This window comes from Mobula birostris (assembly GCF_030028105.1).
Source record: "Mobula birostris isolate sMobBir1 chromosome 1 unlocalized genomic scaffold, sMobBir1.hap1 SUPER_1_unloc_1, whole genome shotgun sequence".
Lineage (NCBI taxonomy): Eukaryota > Metazoa > Chordata > Chondrichthyes > Myliobatiformes > Myliobatidae > Mobula > Mobula birostris.
In genome coordinates this window covers 692,562-716,836 of record NW_027274035.1, presented here as the reverse complement: position 1 = coordinate 716,836, position 24,275 = coordinate 692,562, and the positions used below count along the sequence as shown (strand labels likewise).

The following is a 24,275-nucleotide window of genomic DNA, read 5'->3' as shown; positions in this document are numbered from 1 at the left end:
ATCACTGTTTCCTAATAATTCCTTTACCTTAAGCTCCCTAATAAGATCTAGGTTATTACACAACACCCAATCTAAAATAGCCTTTTCCCTGAGTAAGCACAAGCTACTCTAAAAAGCCATCTCATAGGCATACAACAAATTCCATCTCTCGCGATCCAACACCAACCTGATTTTCCCAATCCCTTTGCATATTGAAGTCTCCCATTACAATTGTGTCATTACTCTTATTACATGTCTTTCCTAGCTCCCTTTGCAATCTCAACCCCACATCTTGGCTACTATTTGGAGGCCTATATATGATTCCCATAATAGCTTTTTTACCCTTACAATTTAACTCCACCCACAAAGATTCAACATTTCTGACCCTTCGTCACCTCCTCTAAAAGATGTAATTCCATTTCTTACCAACAGAGCCACATCACTGCCTATGTCTTCCTGCCTGTCCTTTCAATACACAGTATATCCTTTGATGTTAAACTCCCAACTATGACCTTTCAGCCACAACTCAGTGATGCCCATAACGTCATACTGACCAATCTCCAATCATATCACAAGTTTATCCACCTCATTCTGAATGCTAAACACATTTAAATACACCACCTTCAGTCTTGCATTTTTCACCCTTCTGAATTTTGCTTCTGTGGTACAATTTAACACTTTGCTCTGGCTGCATTTGTACCCAAATCATTGGCTTGTCCTTCCTTACATTCATGTTACACCTATCTTCTACTTGTAAACCTGCTGGCTCATCCTCAGCTCTATCATCTTCGTTCCCATCCCTCTGCCATATTAGTTTAAACCGCTCCCAACTCACCCTTTTGTACAGGTCCCACCTGCCCCAGAAGAGGTCCTAATTATCCAGAAATCTGACTCTCTGCCTCCTGCTCCAATTCTTCAACCACACATTTATCTATCACCTCATCCTATTCCTATACTCACTGTCGCATGACACAGGCAGTAATCCCAAGATTACTACCTTTGAGGTCCTGCTTCTCAGCTTCCTTCCTAACTCCCTGTATTTTTTTTTCAGGACCTCCTCCCTTATTCTTCCTTTGTCATTGGTACTAAAATGTACCATGACTTTTTGCTGTTCACCCTCCCTTTTCAGGATATTGTGGACGTACCCAGAAACATCTCGGACCCTGGCACCTGGGAAGCAAACTACCACCTGTGTTTCCTTTTAGTGTCCACAGAATTGCCTATCTGTCCCCCTGACTATAGTGTCCCCTATAACTGCTGCCATTCTCTTCAGTTCTCTACCCTTCCGAGACACAGGGGCCAGAGGCATGGCTGCTGTTGCTTACTTCAGGTAGGTCATCCACCCCAACAGTACTCAAAATGGAGTACTTATTGATGAGGGGGATGGCCACAGGGGTACTCTCCACTAACATTCTCACTTCCTGATCAGTGATCACCGGTGCTGTACAATGACTGCACTAACTGCAATGCTACCATACCACTCACTGCTGGGCAATTGTGCACTTGCTGTGAAACAGATGAAGGACATCCTTGAAAGACATCTAAGTGCAGGTGGTGAGTGAAGTGGTCTGGTCTAATGGGCTGAGGCGTAAGGTATTGGTACATTGATGGACAAAAACGGCATCTTCTACTGATCACAGGCTCAGTGATGGCCAAGCACACAATCAAAGCAACATCTCCTACACTGCAATCTTTTTTTTAAATATAATTTTTATTGAATTTTCTAAATGATTACATAGAATGATAATATCTACCCTCCCCTCCCCCCCCCCTGATATATACACCTACCTGAAAAAAAAAAGGAAAAAAAAGGAAAGAAAGAAGAAAGAAGAACTGCCTGGATATTGGAAGGTTTCCACAAGCTCCATGGGATTCAAAATAAATTTAGTATATTTATTTATTACTTTCCCCAAGGGACCAACATCTTTATCATCAGAGCAACTAAATATGCCATCCTATCTTTTGTAACTATGGGTGCCAAATATTCAAAAATGTATCATATTTATCTCTTAAATTATAAGTAATTTTTTCGAGTGGAATACAACTAGAAATTTCATTATTCCAACGATCTATACTTAAATACGAATCCAATTTCCAAGTAAATGCTATAGCCTTCTTGGCTACCGCCAATGCAATTTTTATAAATTCTTTCTGATATTTATTCAGTTTAAGTTTTGGTTTTATCCCTTCAATATCACCTAATAGAAATAATATAGGGTTATGTGGAAGTTGAGTTCCAGTAATTTGTTCCAATAATACTCTTAAATTTATCCAAAAAGGTTGAATTTTGGAACAAGACCAAATAGAATGTAAGAAAGTACCAATTTCTTGATTACACGGAAAGCATTGATCAGATAAGTTTGAATTTAATCTATTTATTTTTTGCGGTGTAATATATAATTGGTGTGAAAAATTATATTGTACTAATCTAAGTCAAACATTTATTGTATTTGTCATACTGTCAAGACATAGTCTTGACCAATTTGTTTCATTAATATTAATATTCAGATCTGTTTCCCATTTTTGTTTTGACTTGCGGATCCCTTGTTTAATTGTCTGTTTTTGAATCAAATTATACATAAGAGATAAATTTTTTAAATTTTCCTTTTTGAATTAAAATTTCAATTTCATTGGGTTTTGGCAAAAACATTGTTTGACCCAGTTTGTCTTTTAAATAAGCCCTTAATTGAAGGTAACAAAAGAAAGTGTTATTTGATATTTTATATTTATTCATTAATTGTTCAAATGACATCAATATACCTCGTTCATAACAGTCTCCTATAGATCAAATCCCTTTTTGGTACCAATTATATAAAAGTTGATTATCCACTGTAAAGGGAATAAGTCTGTTTTAAATCAAAGGTCTCCTTGCTAATAAAGATTTCTTTATTTCATTATCAACGTTTATCTTATTCCATAGATCAACCAAATGTTTTAATATAGGAGATTCTTTCTTTTCCCGTATCCATTTAGATTCCCATTTATATATAAAATCTTCAGGTGTATTTTCTCCTACCTTATCTAATTCTATTCTAATCCATGCTGGTTTTTGTTCGTCAAAGAAAGATGCAATAAATCTAAGTTGATTTGCTTCATAATAATTCTTAAAGTTTGGAAGTTGTAACCCTCCTAACTCAAATTTCCATGTCAATTTTTCCAATGATATTCTTGACATCTTCCCTTTCCAAAGAAATTTTCTCACACGTTTATTTAACTCTTGAAAAAATTTCTGTGGCAATTGTATTGGTAATGTTTGAAACAAATACTGTAATCTAGGAAATATATTCATCTTTTCAACATTGACTCTACCCACTAATGTTATTGGTAGTATCATCCATTTGTCAAGATCTTCTTGAATTTTTTTCAACGGTGGTAAATAATTAAATTTATCTAAATCCTTTACATCATTATCAAGTCTTATACCTAAATACTTCATACCATTTACCGGCCATCTAAACTGGGTTACTAATCAACATTGGCTATAGTTTCCTTTAGTAAGAGGTAAAATTTCACTTTTATCCCAACTTATTTTATACCCTGATACTTTGCCATATTCATCCAATCTATAATTTACGTAACGAATGCTGTGGGTTTGTTAAGTAAATCAAAACATTATCAGCAAATTGATTAATTTTATATTCCTCCTGATTAACACTAAAACCCTTAATATCTGAATCAATTCTAATTAGTTCTGCTAATGGTTCTAAACCAATACAAATAAAGCAGGTGATAATGGACAACCTTGTCTAGTTGACCTTTTTAACTGGAATGGTGTTGAAATTTGACTATTTGTCACTACTTTAACATTAGGGTTAGTGTTTAAAGTTTTAATCCAGTTTATAAGAGGTGTTCCTAACCCATATTTTTCTAATACTTTAAATAAAAAATCCCAATCCAATCTATCAAATGCTTTTTCTGCATCCAAGGCTACTACTATACTCATCTCCTCTCTTTTTTGTGCCAAATGAATTATACTGAGTAGCTGAGTTACATTATCTGCCAATTATCTATGTTTAATAAATCCTGTTTGATCCATATGTATTAATTTTGGTAAATATTTAGATAATCTATTCAATAAAATTTTTGCTATTATTTTATAATCCGTGTTCAACAAAGAAATAGGCCTATGTGATGCTGGTTCTAAAGGATCTCTATCTTTTTTTGCAATACTATTACAATCGCTGTTGAGAAAGATTCTGGGAGTTTATGTATTTTTTCCGCTTGACGTATTAACTCCATAAAAGGAGGAAATAATAAATCTTTAAACTTTTTATAAAATTCAGGTGGAAAACCATCCTCTCCTGGAGATTTATTACTTTGAAGTGATCCTAAAGCTTCTTCAACCTCTTTTAATGTAAAAGGCATATCTAATCCTTTCTGTTCTTCCGAATTCAATTTTGAAAGAGTTACTTGTGATAAAAACCTTTCTATCTCATTAACATCATTTTGTGATCCCGATTGATATAATTCAGAATAGAAACTTTTGAAGGTTTCATTAATTTCTAAAGGTTTATAAGTAATTTTATTTGCACTTGTTCTAATTGCATTTATCGTTTTGGAAGCCTGTTCTGTTTTCAACTACCAAGCAAGAATTTTGTGTGCTTTCTCACCTAACTCATAATACCTTTGCTTAATTCTCATGATTGCTTTTTCCATTCTATATGCCTGAAGCGTATTATATTATAACTTCTCATTGACAAGTTGTCTTCGTTTTTCTTTTGTCGTATGTCTTTGAGATTCTTTTTCTAATTTTGTAATCTTTTTCCAATTGATATAGTTCTGCCATATATTCTTTCTTAATTTTAGACGTATAACTTATTATCTGACCCCTCAAATATGCTTTCATCGCATCCCATAGTATAAATTTATCGTCCACTGAATGAGAGTTTGTATCCAAAAAAAACTGGATCTGTTTTTTCATAAAATCACAAAAATCTTGACGTTTTAATAATGTTGAATTAACTCTCCATCTATACACTGCAATCTTTGCAAAGGTTCTGGATTTCTGCCCTGAGATTCATTTGCCTCATTTCCTCTCTCTTCTCCTTTGACACCTCTTAAAAGCTACTGCTTCGAACAACATTCTAAATACCTGCCCCGATGCTTTCATGTGATATAGTGTCAAATCCTGTTGGATATATTCTTGCAAAGTACCCTGCAATCTTTTGCTAAGTTATGCATGAAATTGTCGTTGCGATTGAAGTAAAAGAGACCCGAAGATACACCCTTTCTTTACACTTCAACCATCAGGCTCCTGAACCAGAGTGGATAACTTCACTCACCTCAACTCTGAACTGACTCCACAACCTATGGCCTCACTTTCATGGACTCTACAACTCATGTTCTCAGTAGTATTTATGTATGGATTTATTTATGATTGTTTGTTTATTTTGTATTTGCACAGTTTGTCTCCTTTTGGTTACTGGTTGTTTGTCAGTCTGTGTGTAGTTTTTCATTGATTCTAGTCTATGCCTTTGTTCCACTGTGAATGCCTGCAAAACAACGGTTTCCAGTTTATCATATTTTAACACTGCTTTGTCATTTCCTGTCAGAGTCACTTCACACGCAGACACTCGTGTACCTAGCGCCACTTTGTGGCCAGACCATCTATGTATATAAGCTATCTTATGTATTTATATTTTAATGTAACACACAAAATGCAGAAGGAATTCAGCAGATCAGGCAGTATCTATGGATGTGAATAAACAATCGACCTTTTGGGCTGAGACGTTTCTTCAAATCAAATCAAATCAACTCAAAGTACATTTATTATAAAGAATGTATAAATTATACACCTTGAGATTTGTTTGCTTACAGGTAGCCACAAAGAAAGAAAACTGAAAAATCCAATTAAAAAAAAAGAAAGAACATAATTACTGTGCAGAAAAAGGAAAAAACAAAAGACACATCATGCCAACAATGGGAGCAAATGGCAGCACTCTGAACCAGATTGAGTCCTTAGATCCACTCTCTGGAGCAGCTGGTGTAGTAGGCCCAAGCCTCAAACTCAGTTCATCATACTAGTGGGCAAAAACGCCGTAAACCTCACAGAGATGACAGCCACCACAGTGAAGAATGAACATTGCGGGAGAATGAGCGAAGTCAGCCCGACCCGCGCTTCCACACACAGGCTTTCCAATCTATCTGGGACGGCCTTTAAATTGTCCAAGCACTGAGTAGTGTCTTGGTCTAGAACCTGGGCTCCGGCACAGCGACATACCCAGACCACACAGTCCCAGGCTGTTCTATATCTCCCCAAATAGGCTTGGCGCTTTGAGCAATCCAACCTCGCACCCGGGTTAGGCGGATGAGCATTGAAACTCTTCTTGAGGATACACCTTTTAATGTTTTTTTTATTACTGTGTTCTTTATCTTATGTGTTTTTTTTTATCCTGCATCAGATCTGGAGCTAACAATTATTTCTTTACACTTGCGTACTGAAAATGACATTAAAAATGACATTAAAAATCTTGAACCTTGAAAATGAATCTCTGGATATATATAGTAACATATACGTACTTTGATAATAAATTTACTTTAAGCTTTGAACACTGACACTATTTCCTAAAAGCAAGACATCACACCCTTTCCTGAATTTCTGCCAGAGATGCATTTGCCTGATGATTAGTCCACAAAAATTAAAAGGTCTTTTATTTCTATAGTACAAATAAGATCTAAAGGGTGGCCAAAAGCTATTTATAACACATCACAACTTGCTCCATTTAATTTTATGTCACTACCCCTTTAACAAGAACCATCAATTTCTCTATGTTATAATTTAGAAACAAAAACACACGCTGACAGCAACTGCAATCACAAAGTCATTGAAGGACTTCCGGAATGCATGTCATAGCAAATTAAGGCTCTTGTACTTCCTTTTTGCCAGCTTCCTGCTGCTAAGGCAAATATATTTAGAAATACGCAACAGGAACTGCAGCCTCTTTGTAATAAGAGGCTGATGAACAAACTGCAGAGCTTCCTTTAACAGACACTCGCCAGTACCAACGGCAATTGTGCAATTAATGGCTTTTAAATCTCAACACTATCAATAGAGAAGCAGCTGAAAGTCTGCAAGGGCCCAATTACAGGGTCAAAAATTTGAATCATTTGTGTTTCATCATCAGTGTTGAGAAGAGCACAACATTTAATTGAAATCATTAGATTGGAACTTGTGCAAGTTAATTGAGCACATTAGTTTGAAAACAAAGCCCAGTAAACAAATTTAATATTCCATCTCAGCTTCTGTGATATATCTGGCTGTAAAACATGCATCAGTCTTTGTTCTGAAATATTCTAGTCAGGTACCTTATCTTTTGTAGAATAAGATTTCCATTAACCTTTACATGAAGAACCACTTCATCACATCACAGCAGAATGGAGAGCTCTACTGTAGATTTAAGCCAACGACTTCTTCAGAACCACCCAACCCTCAGAAGGAAAAGTTACTTCTTTTCTACTAATTCCTTCAGTCATCTTAAACACCTCAATTAAATGGTCAATAGACACAATGTGCTGGAGGAGCCCAGCAAGTCAGGCAGCATCTATGGACGGGAAGAAACAGTCGATGCTTCGGGCCAGGACATTTCATCAGGACTGGAAAGGAAGGGGGAAGAAGTCAGAAATCCCCCTTCCTTTCCAGTCCTGATGAAACACCCTGGCCCGAAACATTGCCTGTTTATCTCCATCCATAGATGCTGCCTGACCTGCTGGTCTCCTCCAACACATTGTGTGTGTGATTCTAGATTTCCAGCATCTGCAGTACCTCTTGCGTCTCTGAGTTAAATGGTCACTTAATCATCCATATGCAAAAAAAAACATAAATCTAATATTCACAACTTACCCTCATTATTTAATCCCTTAAATCCACTGCAATCCCTCTCGGAACACATTCACCCCGCTTTCGGTGCATGCCAAAAGCCAGCCTCTCATAGGCTCTAAATGCCTATTACTCAACTTTCAGTTCCACATACAGTCCACAATTCAGTTTCTGAATCATTCCACTGGCTTTAATTTATTTGTTTTGAATCTCCAAAATGTCTCTGTTCCTTCATATTTTGTAATGTCAGTTTCTAAACCTTTCCTCTAATGAATGACAATTTTAAATGCATTTTCTACCATCGAACAGTGCAATGGCGGTACATTGCAATGCAATTCATAGTAGAGAAAAAAAAACTATGAATTACAATTACAATTACAATGAAATGTATAGGAAACAGGGGGTAAATCAGGTGCTTGAGGAGTATAAGAAGTGCAAGAAAATACCTAAGAAAGAAATCAGGAGGGCAAAAAGAAGACATGAGGTTGCCTTGGCAGTCAAAGTGAAGGATAATCCAAAGAGCCTTTACAAGTATATTAAGAGCAAAAGGATTGTAAGGGATAAAATTGGTCCTCTTGAAGATCAGAGTGGTCGGCTTTGTGCGGAACCAAACGAAATGGGGGAGATCTTAAATAGGTTTTTTGTGTCTGTATTTACTAAGGAAGCTGGCATGAAATCTATGGAATTGAGGGAATCAAGTAGTGAGACCATGGAAACTGTACAGATTGAAAAGGAGGAGGTCCTTGCTGTCTTGAGGAAAATTAAAGTGGATAAATCCCCGGGACCTGACAGTGTTCCCTCAGACCTTGAAGGAGACTAGTGTTGAAATTGCAGGGGCCCTGGCAGAAATATTTAAAATGTCGCTGTCTACAGGTGAAGTGCTGGAGGATTGGAGAATGGCTCATGTTGTTCCGTTGTTTAAAAAAGGATCGAAAAGTAATCCGGGAAATTATAGGCTGGTGAGTTTAATGTCAGTAGTAGGTAAGTTATTGGAGGGAGTACTAAGAGACAGAATCTACAAGCATTTGGATAAACAGGGGCTTATTAGGGAGAGTCAACATGGCTTTGTGCGTGGTAGGTCATGTTTGCCCAATCTGTTGGGAGTTTTTCGAGGAGGTTACCAGGAAAGTGGATGAAGGGAAGGCAGTGGATATTGTCTACATGGACTTCAGTAAGGCCTTTGACAAGGTCCCGCATGGGAGGTTAGTTAGGAAAATTCAGTTGCTAGGTATACATGGAGAGGTGGTAAATTCGATTACACATTGGCTCGATGGAAGAAGCCAAAGAATGGTGGTAGAGAATTGCTTCTCTGAGTGGAGGCCTGTGACTAGTGGTGTGCCACAGGGATCAGTGCTGGGTCCATTGTTATTTGTCATCTATATCAATGATCTGGATGATAATGTGGTAAATTGGATCAGCAAGTTTGCTGATGATACAAAGATTGGAGGTGTAGTAGACAGTGAGGAAGGTTTTCAGAGCCTGCAGAGGGACTTGGACCAGCTCGAAAAATGGGCTGAAAAATGGCAGATGGAGTTTAACACTGACAAATGTGAGGTATTGCACGTTGGAAGGACGAACCAATGTAGAACATACAGGGTTAATGGTAAGGCACTGAGGAGTGCAGTGGAACAGAGGGATCTGGGAATACAGATACAAAATTCCCTAAAAGTGGCGTCACAGGTAGATAGGGTCGTAAAGAGAGCTTTTGGTACATTGGCCTTTATTAATCGAAGTATTGAGTATAAGAGCTGGAATGTTATGATGAGGTTGTATAAGGCATTGGTGAGGCCGAATCTGGAGTATTGTGTTCAGTTTTGGTCACCAAATTACAGGAAGGATATAAATAAGGTTGAAAGAGTGCAGAGAAGGTTTACAAGGATGTTGCCGGGACTTGAGAAACTCAGTTACAGAGAAAGGTTGAATAGGTTAGGACTTTATTCCCTGGAGCGCAGAAGAATGAGGGGAGATTTGATAGAGGTATATAGAATTATGATGGGTATAGATAGAGTGAATGCAAGCAGGCTTTTTCCACTGAGGCAAGGGGAGAAAAAAACCAGAGGACATGGGTTAAGGGTGAGGGGGGAAAAGTTTAAAGGGAACATTAGGTGGGGCTTCTTCACACAGAGAGTGGTGGGAGTATGGAATGAGCTACCAGACGAGGTGGTAAATGCGGGTTCTTTTGTAACATTTAAGAATAAATTGGACAGATACATGGATGGGAGGTGTATGGAGGGATATGGTCCGTGTGCAGGTCAGTGGGACTAGGCAGAAAATGGTTCGGCACAGCCAAGAAGGGCCAAAGGGCCTGTTTCTGTGCTGTAGTTTCTATGGTTCTATGGTAAGATTGTATTATATTAAATAGTTAAACTAAATAAGTAGTGCAAAAATAGGAATAAAACAGTAGTGAGGTAGTGTTCATAGGTTCAATATCCATTTCAGTAATCGGATGGCAGAGGGGAAGAAGCTGTTCCTGAATCATTGAGTGTGTGTCTTGAGGCTTCTGTATCTCCTTCCTGAGGATAGCAATGAGAACAAGTCATGACCTGGATGGTGAGGGATCCTTAATGATGGAAGCTGCCTTTTTGAGGCACTGCTCCTTGAAGATGTCCTGGATACTATGATGGAGCTGACTAATCCTTACTTAGATTTGCAAATACAACAAAGGTGTGAGTACAAACCCTGAGGAGGACAGCCATTCACCTCTCCCAGGGCAATGAAATGAATTTAAATCCAGGTTTTCAGATTTTTATTAGCAACTTCTTCTTGCAAAATTACTAAATGGTTTGTGCTAGTCCACAAACATTACTTGCAACTTCTCATTTATACATAGAGTAGAAAAAAAAATTCTCACACACTAGACAATGATAGAATCCCTTCTCTCCCTTTAAGAAATGGGACGACTTCAGCAATTTGTCATTTCAAGATGACAACATGTGAATTATTTTTTGTTTCTCTTTGCATCCTCAACCTATGAAGTCTAACGCTCAGCATGTATTCAAATAAGTCTGCCATCTCCTTACCTTGAAATACATCCACATATCCAACGTCACAGATCTCACATTACTCCTACTCACCATTTTCCATTGATATAAAAATATACAAACTACATTAACATTATATTACAAGCTCATTCTTGTAGTTTTCATTTTAAAGCAGCTCCCATTTCTGCTATGAGTCATACTTTCTCCCTTTTCTCAGGTTCTTACCAAAGGCTTCTCAAACTCTATTTCTGAAGATGTTGCAGACAAAGGACTGACAGGACTCAGTGACGGTGAACTCTCCACACTGGAAATATAGTCTGGATCAGGAACATAGAGATTCTACAGAAGAGAGAGCAAAAAAAGGCACTCAACAACTAATTATAAACCACTGTAGGATCTGTGCTATTCCAAATTTTTCTGAAGTACTCCATTAAACAGCTGATTTAAAATCAATAAAGAAATTATACAGAAGACAAAAGATAGACTTTATCTTCTACTTCATCATTTTAACAGAATGCAGCTTCATAAATGTAGCAATGGCATTTGGCAGGAATGTACAACTGAACTTGGAGGAAGAGAGAAAGGAAGATAAAAACAGGAATTGCTGTTCCACATCAGTGTCTGGAACGCACCGGCGGAAGTGTGATTTATCAACATTAAGGGCAAGCACAAATCATAGACTTGACACTGATCTTTTGCACAATTACTTTCAGAATCAGAATCAAGTTTAATATCACTAGCATACATTGTGAAATTTGTTAACTTAGCACCAGCACTACAATGCAATACATGATAAATATAGAAAAAGTTAAATTATATATATATATGTTAAATTTAAAATAGCAGAGCAAAAGCAGAAATAATAAGAAAAAGTGAGGTAGTGTTTATGGGTTCAATGTCCATTTAGAATGGCAGAAGGGAAGAAGCTGTTCCTGAATTTTTGAGTGTGTGCCTTCAGGCTTCTGTACCTCCTTCCTGTTGGTAGCAATGAGAACAAGGTTTGCCCTGGGTGGTGGGGGTCCTTAATGATAGCTGCTACCTTTCTGAGGCACCGCTCCTCGAAGATGTCCTGGATACTATGGAGGCTAGTACCCATGATGTTTACAACTCTCTGCAGTTTATTTTGATCCTATGCAGTAGCCTCCTCCCCTCCCCCATACTAGACGGTGATGTAGCCAGTCAGAATACTCTCCACTGTACATTTACTGAAGTTTTTGAGTGCTTTAGGTGACAAAACAAATCTGCTCAAACTCCTAACACTACTGAGTTTTGTGAATGAAGAAACAGAAGATAGTTGAAATACTCAGCAAGCCAAGCAGCAACTGTAAAAATGGAAAACGGATTTAAAAATACAAACGGCTAGAGGAATTCATCAGGCAAATGGGGCAGCTCTGTAGCGTAGCTGTTAGCACAACACTTTTACAGCATCATCAGGGCCTAGGTTTACTTCCCACTGCTGTCTGTAAGGAGTGTCTGTCTACGTGACCGTGTAGGTTTCCTCAGGATGCTCGGGTTTACTCTCACAGTCCGAAAATGCACAATTGGTCACATGGGTATAACTGAGCGGCACAGGCTCATTGGGCTGGATGGGCCGGTTACCATGCTGTGTCTATAAATAATACAAAATAAATGGACAGTTGACGTTTTGGGTCAAACACTTCATCTGGATTGTCATATTCTGTCCAAGTGAAGGGTTTTGATCCAAAATGTCCACAGTTCATTTCTCTCTACAGATGCTAAAAATGGAATCAGACATCTGCTAAGCTCTTCTGGCAGTTGGTTTTTGTAGATTCCAACATCTGTAGTCTCTTCTGTCTCCTAATGTTTCAGACAGATGACCCAACATTAGAGCTGGGAAAAGTGAAGCGGAAGAGGGATATAGAAAGTGAAAGAGAAAAGGGGCAACTGGTGACTGAATGAAAATATGAGCAACATATACTGTTGGCTGATTTGGGGTACTTGTTGGCACAGGGTGGCCACAGTGTTTATGTGGTGTTTTAGGAACTCAACCACTGAGGCAGGTTGTAGTCAGGACAGGGAAGCTCAAAACATTCAGCAGATAAATCACCAAAGGAAGTGTGCTGGGGAAATCATGAGATCATTGTTGGACCGGTTACCAGAATGGTTGTGAGTATAATAAATAGTTGGCACCTGGCAAGGAGCGTTAGGGAAAGAAGGAAGGGGATCCTAGTGAAGGAAGGGGATTGTTATAATCTCTTAACTTCAAATAAAGACATTTCATTACAGAATAAGGAATTCTGATTAGTTATTATTCACCAAAAGAAATCTCTAGTCAGCCTACAATTCCTGTAATACTGGTCATTGTAAACAGTCAATCTGAGGAGACTCCAGTCTGATGCCAGAAGCCTCAGGTCACATCACAGAGACAACTCACCAACATGGCAGAGATGTTCACCTTGGCTCAGCAGACAGCAATCTGATCCTGTCAGAGATTGCATGTTCAAACTATCACTCGAAGCTAGAACGATACCAAATAAATGGCTAATAGTGTACTGTATTCAGGAAGCATTCACATTTAAGGAAGTGTAACTGTGAAAAAAGCACGGCAGTGCCTCTGCTTCCTTAGGAGTCTGTGGAGATTCGGCATGACATCTAAAACTTTAACAAATTTCCCTCGATGTGTAGTGGAGAGTGCACTGACTGGCTGCATCTCGGCCTGGTATGATAGTACCAATGCCTATGAAGGCAATGGATTCGGCCCAGTACTTCATGGGCAAAGCCCTCTCATCATTGAGCACATCTACATGAAACTCTGCCATAGGAAATCATCATCTATCATCAGAGGTCCCCACCGTTCAGGCCAAGTCTTCTTTTCGATGCTGCCATCAGGTAGAAGGTACAAGATCCACAGGACTTGCACCACAGGTTCAAGAACAGTTACTACCCCTCAGCGATCAGGCTCTTGAATAAAAGGGGATAACGGCATTCACTTGCCCCACCGTTGTTCCTACAACCAATGACTTCACTTTGTGTAGTCCTTATCTCACGTTCTTGTTATTTATTGCTATTTATTTATGTTTGCATTTGCACAGTTTGTTCTCTTCTACACTCTGGTTGATCTTTCATTGATCCTGTTAAGTATGCCCACAAGAAGATGAATCTCAGAGTTGTATATGGTGAAAAATATGTACTTTGATCTAATTAAACAAAACTAAATTTTGTCTGCTGTTTGGATGCACCTGACTGAAGTACAAAGCAGTGTCTGAGGAACAATTATGTTCACTGGCTAATAGTTCCTTCTTCATCCTACTCATTGCCCTCGGGTTCTCTACATGGTAAGCGTGTGTGAGAAATTATGTAAATCTTAAGGTAATCAAAGATAACAGCACATAACTATTTATAGATATAGTTATATTTATTAACATATAATGTATATAGTCTGTAAAATATAAACAGCTCTTTCATGATTGTACAAGAGAGCTCGTTACCTGGCCTGGAACCACAGCTCTGGAGAATAACTTATTCAGCTGCACAAGCTCATTAGGCGTAGTGTCAAACTTGAGAGCAATGCTATTCAACGAGTCCCTTGATTCAACCTGTCAAAGAAACCACTCTGCAAGGTCAGAAGATCAGTAGTTATTCAAAGAATCACAGAAAGCAAACAATACAGAGACAGGTCATTTGGCCTACCGCATTCGTGCAAACTCCTATCCAGCCAAATCTCATCACGCAACATTCAATATTTATTACATATTCTCAGGCTGAAGATATCAAGGAAAGAAGAAGCTGGTGACCTAACACAGACCTTGAAGATAATTAAGGAGATTGATGGTGTATGTTTTCATATGTTGGGAAACCAGAATCTGAAGTCATGGGAGTAAACTTGCTTTACTAAAGGTGCTGTGAAGGAAGCTTTCCAGTTTTGATTTTTGGAAGGAGCAACGATTCAGCAGCACCTGCAGTAGAACGAGTGAAGATCAGTAAAGCACTGAAGATTCAGAGAAGGCTTGAGGTGACGTCAGAAGTTGTTCCTTCTGATTGGCGATTATGGAACAAGGGAAGATAGTCGCAGGATGAAGGATTGGACAGGTCGTGAATCTGAAATTGTCGGTCTCACAGAGCTGTGGTTCAGCAGTTGCTCAGCATTCGATGCTGAGAATGGTAATTTTATGAAGAGCAAGGGACTTCAAGAGTGTGGGGACAAGAAGGTGGAGTTCAGGCCAAGAATCTTGCTAAATGGAGGAAGAGGCTTAGGAGTTCACACAATCTACTCCAACACAAATACACATCACACTGGTTCATATCAGTGAACAGTACTACCAAGATAAAGGGGAGATTTACAAGTGAAATACAAGGTACAGACTGAAAAACCTGAAAAGTGAGAAATAGAAGGAGTTATGGCAGTGGAAGAAATGGGTTACAGAGGAGTAAAGTGAACAATGAAAGTTGTAAAACTTTGGTCCTATTGCTCATTGCGGTTTAACTTCACAGGAAAATTTGATGCTTTGGTATAAATTGTAGTTGCTCCCAGTGTTCAACAGACCCAAGAACAATGGTTAGAAAGTCAAATCAAGGACATTAATATGGTTAAGCAAAAAAGTAAAAAATGCAAACAACTGATAACACTGTTTACAACGGACAAGTATACCCTGGTCTTGGTCACACTGCTTGCAAACTGGTCAATATGACTTGGTCAAATTGTGAGGTCTTACAATGCCACAGCAAAAGTTCAGGCCAGTAAGTAAGTGAGGAAGATTTCCAAAAAAATACACACACCCAGATCACAAAGGCACTAAATTGATTCTAAGTTTGACGACTGTCTGGCATTGATGCCTGATCAGCTAGGGAACAGACAGATGGTCCGCCCCCATGAACGGATGACTTGTATGGCGCTGAAGATACTACCGAAATTTGTTGACAAATTGTTTAGATACAATATTTGCGTCTTTGGTGCTGAGCAAGTAAGTTTTTCACTGCAACAGTGTATCTGTACTTGTGCCATAGGACAATACACTTGACTCTAACAAGAACATAAGAACTTAAGAAATAGGAGCAGGAGTAGGCCATCTGGCCTGTCCAACCTGCTCCAGCATTCAATAAGGTTTAGGCTGATCTGACCATGGACTCATCTCCACCGACCTGCCTTTTCCCCATAACCCTTAATTCCCCTTCTGTGCAAAAATTTATCCAACCTTGTCTTAAATATACAGCGGCATGCAAATGTTTGGGCACCCCGGTCAAAATTTCTGTTACTGTGAATAGCTAAGTGAATAAAAGATGAACTGATTTCCAAAAGGCATAAAGTTAAAAATGACACACTTCTTTAATATTTTAAGCAAGAAAACTTTTTTATTCAAAAAAAGTTCAAAATTTTTTTTTATTCAAAAAATTCAAAGCTGTATTTAAAAGGTTCAAAGGAACATCTAAACAAACCTGATGCATTTTGGAAACAAGTCCTGTGGACTGATGAAGGTAAAATAGAACTCCTTGGCCGCAATGAGCAATGGTATGTTTGGAGAAAAAAGGGTGAAGAATTTCAAGGAAAGAACCCCTCTCCAACTGTTAAGCACGGGGGTGGATCGATCATGCTTTGGGCTTGTGTTGCAGTCAGTGGCACAGGGAACATTTACTGGTAGAAGGAAGAATGAATTCAATTAAATACCAGCAAATTCTGGAAGCAAACATCACACCGTCTGTAAAAAAAAAAAAGCTGAAGATGAGAAGAGGATGGCTTCCACAACAGGTGATGCTAAACACACCTCAAAATCCACAATGAACTACCTCAAGAGGCGCAAGCTGAAGGTTTTGCCATGGCCCTCACAGTCCCCCGACCTAAACATCATCGAGAATCTGTGGATAGACCTCAAAAGAGTAGTGCATGCAAGACAGCCCAAGAATCTCTCAGAACTAGAAGCCTTTTACAAGGCAAAATGGGTGAAAATCCTCCAAAGAAGAATTGAAAGACTCTTAACTGGCTATAGAAAGCGTTTACAAGCTGTGATACTTGCCAAAGGGGGTGTTACTAAGTACTGACCATGCAGGGTGCCCAAACTTTTGCTTTGGGCCCTTTTCCTTTCTTGTTATTTTGAAACCATAAAAGATGGAAATATATTAAGTTTTCTTGCTTAAAATATTAAAGAAATGTGTCATCTTTAACTTTATGCCGTTTGGAAATCAGTTCATATTTTACCCACTTAGTTATTCACAGTAACAGAAATTTTGACCAGGGGTGCCAAACTTTTACGTACCACTGTATGTACTGAGGCAGCCTCCATGGCTATTAATTAGGTGACATTACTTGTCATCAGGCTGGTCATTATAAACTATGCAAATCATGAAGGGTCATTGACCTGACACAGTAATGCCTCCTCTCTCTGCACATACACTACTCAATGTGTAGCATTCTCTATGTCTGTGTCACATCCTACAGATTGAGAACACGGCAGCAGCCATGCAGACATTTAAATGTACATGCATGGCCTGCTTCTGTTGGGATGCAATTATCAAAGAAGCGCATCAGATGAACAGTGAAAGGTACTATTTGGTTGAAAACAAGAAATGGACAAGTTGTAAAGTACAAAATGTTCACATATAAAATAGGAAAAGGAGTAAACTACCTGGTCTTTGGACTTGCTTCACCAATCAAAACAAATATCACTGATGCTCCATCTCAATACCATACTTTCATTCCCATCCCAAACCCCTCGATGCCTCTAATTCCTTCTCCAAAAAAAAATTCAAAGACAACACATTCCTAGTCTTCAGATTCACCTCCCTTTGAGTGAAGAAATGTTCCCTCATCTCAGTACTAAACCTCCAGTTTAAATGGAGTCCGTGACCTCTCAAACTTGGACACCCTTATCACAGGAACGATCTTTCCCACCTCCACTCTACTTACTTCTGTCAACATTTCTTAAACTTCAAATAGATCACCTCCAGGCTATAGGAATACAAACCTAGACAACTAAATCTCCCACCATCCCAGGAAACAATTTGAGGCATTCTTTCTCTATTCCCTCTTTAACTAGTGTACCCCTTCTTAGAGAGGGAGGTAAAAACTGCACGTAGTACTCCAGTTGTGGTCTATCTGCATCAGGACGAAGAATGGAGAGAGAGGGGCCAAATGGTAGCCCAAAGAAGTGTAATGGATGACGGGAAGATGGAACCAGATAGTGGAGAGGGAAGACGGAGGGGAGAGTCACTAGGCAAAGGTGGCTGAATGATAGATAAGGGCAGATAAAAAAGGAGGCACGTTGAACCAGCTGGGATGAAGGGAGGGTGAAGTCGAACTCAGCTGTACGGAGAAACACAAAGGCTGCTAACACCGGAATCTGTTAAGTAAATAACTTGATAATGGGAACTATTAGAGTATAGGTGAAGGTCAGATCGAGCCAGAACCAGATGGGGAAGGATTCAGGACCAGGTGGTAAAATGTGTGGGAACTAGATGGATGCAACCAGGAGGGGGACGGAAATGAAAGGACTGGAGATAAACTGAGAATAAGAGGATGAGGTTGGAAGGAAAAGATTCTGGAAGTGAGGATTACCTGAAGTTGGAAAATCCAATGTTCATACTATTGGGTTGTAGACTAGCTATTTTCCTTCCCTGTTCTTACTCCTGATGCACAGAAATGTCCACAATCCCTTTCCTTCACAGCTGTTGCCTGACCCACTGAGTTCCTTCAGCAGATTGTATGTTGTTCCAGATTTCAGCATCTGCAGTCTCTTGTGTCTTAACAGTTTACTGAAGCCGCATATTGGCTTTCAGTGACTGCTGTTCAAGGTTATCCAAGTCTCCTCTTACATAAACAATTCTAATTTAATACTTTTTAAAATAATCTGCCAACTTTGTTTTTCTACCAATGAACCTGCAATGTTTTGTACACTCACACCATCCATTTAAATGGCCTTGAAACCATTTTGTACCCACCTCACAGAGTAAACCTTGCCCAGTTTAGTATCATTGGCAAACCTTGAAACATCTTGTTATCTCATCCAGATTGTTCATGCTTATTATGCTAAACTGAAGCCCAACAATCAATTCCTGTGGTCTTCACCAGTTACTGCTGAGGTTTTATAAGGTCAGCCCATACTTATGAAGAGTTTGGGGTTCTCTTATCTAAGAAAGGATGTGCTGGCACAGGAGAGAGCCCAGAGGAATTTTATGAAAATGATCCTGAAAATTAAAGGGTTAACTTATGAAGGATGTTGGATGGCTCTGGGCCTGTACTCGCTCAACTTTAGAAAAATGAGGCGAGATTGCAATGAAACCTATCAGATATTGAAAGGCCTAGATAGGGTCTACGTGCAGAGGATATTCCTAGAGTAGGGAAGTCTAAGACCAGAGGGCACTGCCTCAGAATAAACGGAGGTCCTTTTGGAACAGAGATGAGGAGGAGTTTCTTTAGCCAGAGGGTGGTGAATCTGTAGAATTCTTTGCCACGGTTGGTTGTGGAGGGCAAGTCACTGGATATGTTTAAAGCAGAGGTTGATAGGTTCTTGATTAATAAGGGCATCAAAGGCTACAGGTAATGGGCAGGAGAATGGGATTGAGAGGTATAATAAATCAGCCATGATAGAATGGAAGAGCAGGCTCGATGGACCAAATAACCTAATTCTACTTCTATATCTTATAGCCTTATACCTTAAAACATTTTTTCCTATTCTCTTTTTCTTGACTTTTAACCATTTTAAAACTGCGGGGCAGTGGCTTTAATTTCCCCAATACTAACTTGGACTCCCTGAGTGCCAGAAACTTAGATGGGGCAGAATTTTCTCAGTCCATTCAGGATTCTTGCACAGTATGTAGACAGTCCAAATAAGCAAGGAGCTACACAAGACCTTGTACTGAAAAATGAGCCTGGCCAGATGATCAGTGTTTCAGCGAGAGAGCATTTTGAGAACTGTCATCATTACTCCATAAAACCTTAGATAGTTATGGAAAAGACAGGAATGATCCTTCATGGGAAGTGCTAAATTGGAGAACAGTTAATTACAGTAGTATTGGATTAGTACAAAGTGTTGCATTTCGTAAAGTCAGATCTAGGTAGGACTTTCACAGTCAATGGCAGGGCACTAGGGAGTGTTGCAGATCAAAGGAAGCTTGGACTACAATCACATGGTTCATTGAAAGTGAAGATACAGGTAAACATGGTGATGAAGGAGGCTTTTGGCACACAGAAATTCATAAGTAAGGGTATTGAGTATAAAAGTTAGGGGTTTATAGTGCAGTTGTACAGGACGCTGCTGAGACAGCAGTTGGGGAAGGGTATTGTGTTCTGTTTTAGCTGCCTTACTATAAGATTCAAAGTATAGTTATTATCATAGTATGTATGTAGTATACAACCCTGAGATTAGTCTTCCCCACAGAAAGCCATGAGACAAAGAAAACCATGGAACCTGGTCGAACGAAAGCATCAAACCTCCCCCCACCTGCAATAAAAGCAAATAGTGCATGGCAACAAAAAAAATGGTGTGAAAATAACAGAATATAAAACCCAATTATCAAAAGATCCCAGGCATATTCAGTTCAGCTCAGTTTTCTTTATCTGCAGGCTGTACGCTGTCCTGACTCAAAGTTGCCCAAGATAGTAACAAAAGGAGTGACCAGAAAAACAACAGAACGTGAACTACAGAGCCCAACCCACAAGCCGCCCACGAGAAGTGTATGAAACCAGAAAGACTACCGAAAAAATTTACAAGGGTGCACCCATAAGGTAAGCCACAATGAAGAATAGAAAAGGAAAGAGTGGGGAGTCTGCCACATTTGCTAGGTATTAACACCTTTGCTTTTATTTTTGATTTCCAGTAATTACAGTACTTGGTACTTCATAATTCTCTTCCCCTCTTTCACCTTCTAAACATCCATTCCAGGCAGCTAATCTGTGATTAACAAGCCATCAGCACCTGTCCCAGCTGACACCTCCACTAACTGCATCATTCACTTGGTCCAGTTCATCCCACGATCTTCAGTGCAGCTTGATTCAGCTGCCAATGATGGGTGATGGACCTGGAAAATCAATGCTACCTTCTCCAAGGCCATAGTTTGATCTGCAGAGCATTTCTAACAAGTTCTGTTTTCACAATGTGGAAACGTACCCAGAGAAATCAGATCATGACTAAAGCATGAAAGGTGCTGTTGACAGCGTGATGAAGCACAACTGACCAACAACTATTGAGGGACGCTTTTTAATTCTGTCAGGAGCACTCAGCCCCAGATCTCATCATAGGCTTGGCTCAATGAACTTGAATTAGAACGATAGAAATGGGAATGATTACCACTGACCAACTGGGGAACAAGCAAGTTCAAATCAATGATCAAGTCCTGAAGAAGGGTCTTGGCCTGAAACATTGACCGTGTACTTTCTTTCATAGAAGCTGCCTGGCCTGCTGACTTCCTCCAGCACTCTGTGTGTGTTGCTTTGGATTTCCAGCATCTGCAGATTTTCTCGTGTTTGTGATACTACTACTACTGTGAAGTCAACCTACCCTGAAGAAGTTTAAATCATCCCTTCAACGTTAGTACTGATGAAGAGTCTTGACCCAAAATGTCAACTGTTAACTCTTTTCCATAGATGCTGTCTGGCCTGCTGAGCTCCTCCAGTATTTTGTGTGTGTTACTTTCAAAGTTCTACTTGGTCATAACCATAGCTTCCGGTTTTGAGGCAACTGTACTGAGGATTGCAGCTATGGGTATGTGTTTTCCTCGAAGGCAAAGCAAGAGGCAAGGTGTCTTCCTGAAGTAAATTTTGCTGGCAACTATAAAACTGCCTGGTATCTTAGCAGCTCTCTTGGTGGGACGAGTGAACCATAGTTTTTTTTTCTAAAGAGCATGTCGTGGTTACGTCCCAAACTTGCATATACCCCTAACCTGAAAGGTACCACTGGAAAAGAAGTCCTTGGTTACGAACTTGAAAAAGTCACTGGCCTGCATCCTCAAGGAAGACACAACAACAGTCTGAGAAAACATAGAAACATAGAACATAGGTGCAGGAGTAGGCCATTCATCCCTTCGAGCCTGCACCGCCATTCAGTATGATCGTGGCTGATCATCCAACTCAGAACCCTGTACCAGCCTTCCCTCCATACCCCCTGATCCCTTTAGCCACAAGGGCCATATCTCCCTCTTAAATATAGCCAATGAACTGGCCTCAACTGTTTCCTGTAGCAGAGAATTCCACAGATTCACCACTCTCTGTGTGAAGAAGTTTTTCCTAATCTCGGTCCTAAAAGGCTTCCCCTTTATCCTCAAACTGTGACCCCTCGTTCTGGACTTCCCCAACATCGGGAACAATCTTCCTGCATCTAGCCTGTCCAATTCCTTTAGGATCTTATATGTTTCAATAAGATCCCCCCTCAATCTTCTAAATTCCAACGAGAATAAGCCTAGTCGATCCAGTCTTTCATCATATGAAAGTCCTGCCATCCCAGGAATCAAACTGGTGAACCTTCTTTGTACTCCCTCTATGGAAAGAATGTCTTTCCTCAGATTAGGGGACCAAAACTGCACACAATTCTCCAGGTGTGGTCTCACCAAGGCCTTGTACAACTGCAGTAGTACCTCCCTGCTCCTGTACTCGAATCCTCTTGCTATGAATGCCAGCATACCATTCGCCTTTTTCACCGCCTGCTGTACCTGCATGCCCACTTTCAATGACACCCAGGTCTCGCTGCACCTCCCCTTTTCTTAATCGGCCACCATTCAGATAATAATCTATTTTCCTGTTCTTGCCACCAAGGTGGATAACCTCACATTTATCCACATTAAATTGCATCTGCCGTGAATTTGCCCACTCACCTAAGCTATCCAAGTCACCCTGCATCCTCTTAGCATCCTCCTCACAGCTAACACTGCCGCCCAGCTTCGTGTCATCCGCAAACTTGGGAGATGCTGCGTTTAATTCCCTCGTCTAAGTCATTAATATACATTGTAAACAACTGGGGTCCCAGCACTGAGCCTTGTGGTACCCACTAGTCACTGCCTGCCATTCTGAAAAGGTCCTGTTTATTCCCACTCTTTGCTTCCTGTCTGCCAACCAATTCTCTATCCACATCAATACCATACCCCCAATACCATGTGCTTTAAGTTTGCACACTAATCTCCTGTGTGGGACCTTGTCAAGCCTTTTGAAAATCCAAATATACCACATCCACTGGTTCTCCCCTATCCACTCTACTAATTACATCCTCAAAAAATTCCCTAAGATTCGTCATACATGATTTTCATTTCACAAATCCATGCTGACTTTGTCTGATGATTTCACCGCTTTCCAAATGTGCTGTTATCACATCTTTGATAACTGACTCTAGTATTTTCCCCACCACCGACGTTAGGCTAACCGGTCTATAATTCCCCGGTTTCTCTCTCCCTCCTTTTTTAAAAAGCAGGGTTACATTAGCCACCCTCCAATCCTCAGGAACTAATCCAGAATCTAAAGAGTTTTGAAAAATTATCACTAATGCATCCACTATTTCTTGCAAAAGACGCAATCCTCCATTTCATCAGAGAGGAGCATGAGACCTCTCGGCAGTATTGTCGATCCAGACACCTCTCTGATTACATTTATGGCTCATCAACTGAGTCTGTGACATGCATCAGTTATTGTTGGACTGACATTTAACCTGCTCGTTTACCTCCATCAATCTGATCCCATGACAGTGTCAATGGAAACACTGCAAGAAGATCAATATTGAAGTCCTCAAGAACACTGTAAATTTTTTTAAAGAGCATCTCACAAGCTCCCAGCCCACTGAGCCACTGAGTGCCCGTCACAAAGGTATGCCTCTTCAAATTTGCACCGTTTAAACAATTCTGCCCACCCTTTCCAGACAAGCACCCACACCAAGCTTCTAACCACTCAAGCTACAGCAGCATAATGATCAGCTCTGTCACTCCTGGACCTGTCATTCTGGGTTGTCAACCTCATGAGAAGTGGAAGTTGCCTGTATGTGATGAGGGGTAACCATTTCCAACCAACTACCAAAGTGAGAATTTGTTCCAGTGACAAGTAGCTCAAGGCCAGGCTCAACCTGGTGGTCATATGTAGAGGTGGTCATATGTAGAGGTGGTACATATGCACAGAAATGAGAAAGGCTTGCTAACAACCTCCTTCACCCCTCTCCCCAAATCTCTGTACCATCATACCATGGGCTCCCTCACCTCCTCTCTGACATGCTCTGATCTTAAGCTGCACACCCCTGGCAGATTATTTCAGATGCAAAGTATATTTGCTTGTCTACTACAGCACAGCCTGAAGGGTTGGAGTAGGGACTGGAAAACTAATGAGCAAGCTGAAGCTGAAGCCAAATATTCCTGCACTTCAAGGCATAGATATTGAACTTCACACAGATGCTTCCTTCCCTCTTCTGTTCCTTCACAACAATCCACTACAAGAAACCAACAGGTAGAACACATTTCATTTTATTTGTTTTTTTTAAAAACCATTGATAACCATAAGAAACGCATTTCAATTAATGCAACAGCTTAACTGTAATTAATCAAGAACCATGAATTTTTAACATAACAACAAAACCTTGGAT

At 39.8% G+C, this 24,275-nt stretch overlaps 1 protein-coding gene across 2 annotated transcripts in view; it reads right to left on the bottom strand.

The window, feature by feature from the left end:
- The window catches only part of oxr1a (oxidation resistance 1a), a 536,209-nt gene that overhangs the window by 183,664 nt on the left and 328,270 nt on the right, over nt 1–24,275 (bottom strand). For both annotated transcript variants that reach the window (XM_072249890.1, XM_072249891.1), the window contains exons 5-6: nt 14,226–14,333; nt 11,002–11,115 (exon numbers count right to left, since the gene is read on the bottom strand). In XM_072249890.1, the coding sequence (XP_072105991.1) occupies nt 11,002–11,115; nt 14,226–14,333 (222 nt within the window). The remainder of the gene's footprint in view (nt 1–11,001; nt 11,116–14,225; nt 14,334–24,275) is intronic.